General features: G+C 26.9%; 1 protein-coding gene across 1 annotated transcript; it reads right to left on the minus strand.

Annotated features, from left to right (window-relative positions):
• Positions 1-6,531: 6,531 nt before the first annotated feature.
• LOC136087934 (uncharacterized) lies at positions 6,532-7,221 on the minus strand. The gene has a single exon (XM_065811563.1). The coding sequence runs from the start codon at positions 7,219-7,221 to the stop codon at positions 6,532-6,534; it is 690 nt and encodes a 229-aa protein (XP_065667635.1).
• Positions 7,222-7,585: the final 364 nt, after the last annotated feature.

Consider the following 7,585-nt stretch of genomic DNA (forward strand, 5'->3'; position numbering starts at 1 on the left):
AAGAACATAGTCAGGTGTATCTTTCTTTCTTTCACGAATTTCAACGCAAACATCACACTGATCTTTTTTAGGTTTGTGTATAAATACGTTTTTCTTGTCAAGCAACTCATAAAAAACTGTGTGGCCCACGGGAACCAAGTGTTTTTCTGCTGCTTTAGTCTTGTAGAATCTGCAATATATATATATATATATATATATATATATATATATATATATATATATATATATATATATATATATATATATATATATATATATATATATATATATATATATGTTTCTGAATAGTATTTTATAATTACTCACGGTCACGTATCAATTGGTTTTTGCATCAGAGCGAGGTTACTTATTTGAACATTGTTGCGCGTTGGTTTAAATGTTTGTGCTCTCCATTTTATTCCCGTTGAAAATCCAGATTTTAAGGCTCAAGCTTTTTTTTTTTTTTTTTAATTGTTAGGGGCTAGTGCATAATTGGTATTGATATTATTATTAATAATTAATACGTCTCTGATTACTCATTATGTTATTATTCAATGTTGTAATGGTGATTTTTATAGTTACAACAGTGCATTGAGAATTTAAAAAACGTGGTACAATATTTTGAGCCCCGATCTCGAATTTCAAGTATCTTAAGTATGAATTCTTTCTAAGCAAACGTCAAAATCTTTTGTCAATCGCATTATTAAAAATGTATTGTATTGAAGTAAATGTAGGAAGTAATGTATCAAAAGTTAAAAATTTTCTTGCGCCTATACTATAACACACTGACATACGCAACCCCCCCCCTCCCCACTCTGAACATACGCATTATCAATAATCAAATTGTGGACCATAATATAAAATCAATTTTATATTATGGTCCACAGTTCAGATTACGGAACTTAGAATTGAAAGTTCAAATAAGACGCTAAACTTAATTAAACTTTATGTAAAAGAATATATTGGCCCAACAGCTATAAACCCTTAATCAAAGTATATTGTACCTGAATGTTTCAGCCTTAGACGTCCAGTTATCAACAAGGTAGAGTCTTTTGGTGTCTTTTCGACAGTAATGAGACTCCAATTTTTCTAACGAATCAATAAACTCATCAGCATACTGTTTACTCAATTGAAAACTATCAAGACTAGTAAATAAATCTGGTTTAGATAATACGTAAGGATTTGCTTTTGGGAACTCTGTTAGACAAAAACGTCTTACTGTGCTATGAGACAATGCCAGAGTGTTTAAAAAAAATTGCTTGCATACAGGCTGTATAGTATTTTTAACTTTAAGGTGGTATGCATACTCATTATTTCTTGTGTATTTATCGTATGGGTTAAATACTGTTCTTCTTTTAGTATCGCTTATACAAACTAACAATTTAACCATTTCAATTTTCAGATTTTTATCAAGTAGACAGAACTCGGTTAAAATATGTTGTCTTGTCTCGTCATTAATGTCACAACACCGCAGATTTTTTTGAAAACACATAGTACTTTCGCATCTTGGACCAAGTTCTTTGGCATTTTTTTGAATTTTTTTTCGAACCCCATCAACTAGTTTAGTACCGGTATATTCTTTACCTTGCTCGCGCAGCCTTTTGTTTACGTTCACAAAAGTGCTTTTTTTTATACTTTTTTTTAATGCGTTGTTAAGATCATTCCTAATATTTAATGCATTACTTGATTTGTCAAAAATATTAGGTAGTTCAAAGTTATTTTGGAGTTCAACTGTTAAAAATGTTCTTTCTCTGTCCGATAAACCATCATCATTTACTATTTGAGCCATACTGCAATCAAAATACGTCATTTTAATAAGGTTATATGACATTAAACTTATGAAAACCGGATGCATTTAATACCTTGGTTGACTGTTTCTAGTCACTCTCTTTAATTTCCGTCAAATTTAATTGAACACAAGATTTTTACAAGGGTACTGCCGCGTATAGAGGTTAAGAGCCTCCCCCTCCCCCTAAAAGGCCTAAAAATTTTAAATGCTAAAAAAGCCCTTAACATTGTAAAACGACCCTTAAATTTGCAAGTGGGTCTCTAAATTCGTTAGAACCCCTAATTTGGGTGTGGGGCAGCCTAGTCACACCTCTATCCATAAGTATTATTATATGATACCTTTATTAAAAACTAATACTTTGATGTGTCCAAAGAAATTTGCTAAGGTACGAAAAATTGTTTTTACAACATTAAAATTATATAAAAATTTTAAATTTACTCACATAATAAATAGATTAAAATTATATTAAAAATAGATTGTATTAATTTCCATTAATTTCCTCAAATATATATATATATATATATATATATATATATATATATATATATATATATATATATATATATATATATATATATATACACTTCTAAAAAATGTCACAGCCCAAGGACCCTGACAATATGGTGGTTTCCATAAATCACCAGAAATTATTTATCTTCGAAAGTATATTAACTTGGGTCTCAAAAGAAGTGGTTTCATATATATAAAAAGTTTGTTAAGAAGCGTATTAAAAAAATATAATAATTTTTATTAACATTTTTATTATTAGGCCTAGAGAAAAATTTTTATTATTAGGCCTAGAGATTTTTTTTTTTGATCAAGATAATAGTTAAGGTGACATCTGGTTGTAGTTTACTTTGGGCTGAGCTTCAAACTATAGTTTGAAGCTCAAACCAACTACAGCTCTAACCTAACTAAACCAAATGCGGAGAAACTGATTTTAAACCAGATAATTACTTATGCATGTGTTTGAAAGCAGTTTGTGTTTAGCAAAGTATCATCTACAAAAACAAAAGTTTATATATGGACAATAAGGAAAATTTACCATGGCCTGTTTGCTTATGGAACCAAATTAGATTAACAATGATAATTTTGTTAGTTATGAGCTGGCCTCAAAAAAAAATTGTATGTAATTATTTCATTTTGTTTAATTCACTTGGAAAACTTGAGTATAAATATAAATTTAAATTTTTTTATAGCTTTATACAAAAGATATGTATGTACATATATATATATATATATATATATATATATATATATATATATATATATATATATATATATATATATATATACATATATATATATATATATACATATATATATACATATAAATATATATATATATATATATATATTTATATATATATACATATGTATGTATATATATATATTTATATATTTAAATAAATATATATATAAAGTTAGCGTATTGTATATAGTAACCCAGATCGTATAGTTACGATCTAGGTTACTATATATATATATATATATATATATATATATATATATATATATATATATATATATATATATATATATATATATATATATATATATATATATATATATATATATATATATATAGTAACCTTTATCATTACTAACGAAATTATTGTTATTAACTTATTTTAGTTCAATAAGCAATCAAACCAAGTGGAGTTTTCTTTGTTGTCTACTTAAAACCATTCTTTTTTGGAGATGCTATTTAACTAAACACAAACTAGTTAAAAACTCATGCATGAATATTAAACATTATTGTTACCAACTTTTCTTAAATTTGGTTTATCAATAATTAGAATCAAAATCAAACTGAACCTAAGGTTCAGTTGGATTTGAGCTCTAAACCATTAAACATTGGCTTAATCAGATGTCACGTCAACTGTAGTGATGATCAAAAAATATTATTTGATAATTTTTATATACCCAAGTCTTTGGGATAAAATGATATATAAAAAGGGTTGTTTTTTTTACTATGATAGTAATAACTATGATACTATCAAAAATAGCTGTATTTTTTCTATAAAAGAATAATTACAAAATAACAAAAAACTGCTGTTTTAAATAAACATATCCTTAACTTGTACATTGATCTGAATATCAGGCTTTTATTACTTTTACAGTATATCTAATATAATAAATCATCACATTTTTAATAGACAATATTATTTACTTGAATTTAAATTATAGTCACATTTAGGTAACTATTAGGTAGCTTTAGAAATTATAATTTAACATACTAACACAACTTATCTAAAACATCTATAACTTTGTAGTCCTAACATATTTTTAAGATCTACCATATTTTATTTGATGATAGCAATAATACACTTGAATTAATTAATTTTTGAAGCTAAACAAACCAACTTGTTATTTACACATTTAACCAAAACATGACTGACTGCTATATACTTTATAGTATACCATAAAAAATATAGATAACACAGTAACACTACTTGTTTTTTTTCTGTTGAAAATAGTCAAACTTGAAAAACACCAAACAATGTCTCGAATAAGCCTCGTAAAATTGTAAAACGCTTTCTTAATCCAGTAGCATTCTAATTTGAACACAAAAAGGTGGTTTGCGATCAGCTACACATTGATCAATTCATGATGTATACGCTTACTAATTAAGTTCAGAATTGAGATTAAAGTAGATGCAGACTGTTCTTATTTTAGGTGCTAAAATGACGTTTTAAAAGTATTGTAAATTTTTCATTTGCATTAACATACTATATGTCATATAACTATTTAAGATAATTACTTCTAAACAAAATCAAATGTGGCGCGTTAAACTTTGTGTTAAAACTTAAACAGATTTATATCTCAGGAATAGATGGAAAATAATGCCATTACTGTTTTCTTATTTACAACTTTTATCATCAGATCTGCCATTTGTACTGAAATCACAATTTGTCAAGGCGCAAAATTTCATGCAATAAAAACTTTAAACGCCCGGAGAATGCAGATAGTTCAAAAATGAAGCTGGCGGAAAATGCAGATAGTCCAATTTTGTTTTACGCGGAGATAGCAGATAGATCAATTTTGTAATGGGCGGAGATAGCAGATAGTCCGATTTTGCGCGGAGCCATCGATATATATATTGAAAAGTGTTTTGAAATATATAACAAAATTAAATCGATTTTGTATTCAATAGCTGATAATTGCTGTATAGACATAAAACTTAAAGTACCATAGAAAAAGTTGTTTTTTCTTCGTTAATAGGTAAAGCTACAGCTAAGCGGCCAAAAATAAATTTATTTTTTCGCTTGTTGCGCTCTCGTGTCAAGACTTTCTCAAAGTAGCGACTTTTTAAAATAAACATAAAGAATATTTATTGGCTTCAATACATACATAGACTATCTTATAGCCTGTTGCTACAAGGGAGTGTTGCTACATCGATTATCTTATAGCCTGCAGCTACAAGGAAGTGCTGCTACATCAACTAAGGGTTTGGCATAGGGCAACAATTCTTTTCTTTTATTATTTCGCTTAATATTCCTAATGTTTAAAAAGCCTTCTCTGACTAGAGCGCATTAAGCGAAAAAATAAAATTATTTTAAGCCGCTTAACTGTAGCTTTACCCGTTAATATATCTCTCTATTTGAAATATCTTTTTAATATTGAGTACTCGTTTACGACCTTGAGTTTTGTTTTATTATTATAACAGCCTTAAATATCAATATATATATATATATATATATATATATATATATATATATATATATATATATATATATATATATATATATATATATATATATATATATATATATATATATATATATATATATATATATATATATATATATATATATATATATGAGCGCCCGTAAGTGTTTTTGATGTTTTAGGCCTTTTGAAATTTGGGATGGTGGAGGCCTGAAAACAAAATAGTCCTTAAATGCTTTCCCCCACTCCTTTCTCTCCATAACATTTGCCGACTGCCATTACAGTTTCAATTTTGCCAACTTCTATGTCCAAAAATGCCGACTGATTAATTTCCTAGGGGGGTTAGACACCCACCTCAGGATATATATATTGAAATTGTGCTAACTATAGACTTAACTAGGTTATTATTTATTAAGTATTTTATTAGGGGTGAGAATTTTTTACATTTTTTTCCTAAAATTATTTGCTCTATTACAACCGGTTGAGAAATAAAATAAAAACCATTTTTAAAATAATTTTAACCATAGCTGATTCAAAATCCCTTTTTTCGCAAACTCGTTATTTTGAAATGCTAAAGCTATTCAGAAATTTGGGACAGATTGAAGTCTTGTTTTTGAAAAAAAAAATCGTATTTATCTGGATTTAACTTGGCATTTATCTTGATTTTCATCAAGATAAGTACTAAGGAACTTAATAACGGAATCTTCTTTAATTTCTACTTTATCGTAATTTGTTGGTAGTGAAAATTAAATTAATTATAACATCTTTACAATATTTTTAAATGATTTTATTACCTTTAGATTTAGTAAAATTTGAGTAAAATCCTATAAATAGAAGCTTATAATATCTTATATTATGGTTATCAATACTATTTATAACGGATGGATTCAACTTTTTATCAACAAATAATTTAATTTCAGTGTCAATTATTTTAGGAATTTGAAGTAATTTTTGAACCGAGCTTTAGAAAAATACTTTAAACACGTTTCATCTATATATCTATATTTTCGTTAAGTGGAATATTAGTAAATAAGCTTTCAACATCATAGGAAACTATATATTTTTTAGTTATATTAACTTGTTTTAATTCCTCAACAAAAGAAAAAAAAGTCACAGGTGGAATAAAATTTAGGTATATAAGGAGACAATAAACCAGAAAGAAATTTGGCAAGTTTATAACTATATGTCCTGATTGTTGAAATAATTGGTCTAAAAGGTGGTAGAGAAGAATCTTTACTGAGTTTGTGCATCTTAGGTAAAGCATAAATTCTTGCTGTTTGTGAACCAACAGGATAAATGTTATTGCAAACATCATTTTCAAAACAATTATGTTTTTTAAGTTTCCTAAGATACCCTTGTAAAGATTGTTCTCTTTTAATAGTTGGATCGTCTTTTAACTCCTTAAATTTAGTTTTATCACTTATAATATTAGTTAAAGAATTAATGTAGTCAACCTTATTAAAAATAATTATACCCTTCACTGTGTCTGGCTTTGTGATTATAATGCTTTCATTTTTCTTTAGTCTCTTCAATATTTTGTGTTTCCTTAGACAACCATCAGATGGTGTGTATTTATATACATAATTGTTCGCTAAATGAGAAAGTTTGCTTTTAAGTTGAGGTTCCGAATCACTGCTTCTAAGTTGAGTATTGAGAAACTGTGCAATGCTATAAAACTGAGCGATAACGTCCGTCTTTTTTATAAATACTGGCGGTAGAGCAAAATTAAGACCGCTGTTTAATAATTCTAGTTCATCCTGTTGTAAAGTGTATGACGACATATTATGAACAAAGTGTTGGTGTTTAGAAGGAAGGTTAGTAAATTTTGTGAGGAAGCATAATTTCTTCTTGTGAGTTTTAATAATAGAAAGTTCTTTTTTCTTTACGTTATTATTAATTACTTTTAACAAAAAATACCATTGTATAGTTGTGCAATTGTTTCTTACTTTTTTAATTTTTAATTTTAGTTACAACGTATTTATATAATTGTATAGAAAAAACAAGGGATTAGGTGATAAGGCAAACTTGTCTTCTTCTCGTCCTTGCCATTTATATATATATTATAAAACACGGAACTTGTAAATATTTGTACGGCTAAATGAATTAAAAAAAAAAAAAGTATTCAATTTCTCTATTTTTAAAGCT

This window comes from Hydra vulgaris, chromosome 12, assembly GCF_038396675.1.
Source record: "Hydra vulgaris chromosome 12, alternate assembly HydraT2T_AEP".
Classification (NCBI taxonomy): domain Eukaryota; kingdom Metazoa; phylum Cnidaria; class Hydrozoa; order Anthoathecata; family Hydridae; genus Hydra; species Hydra vulgaris.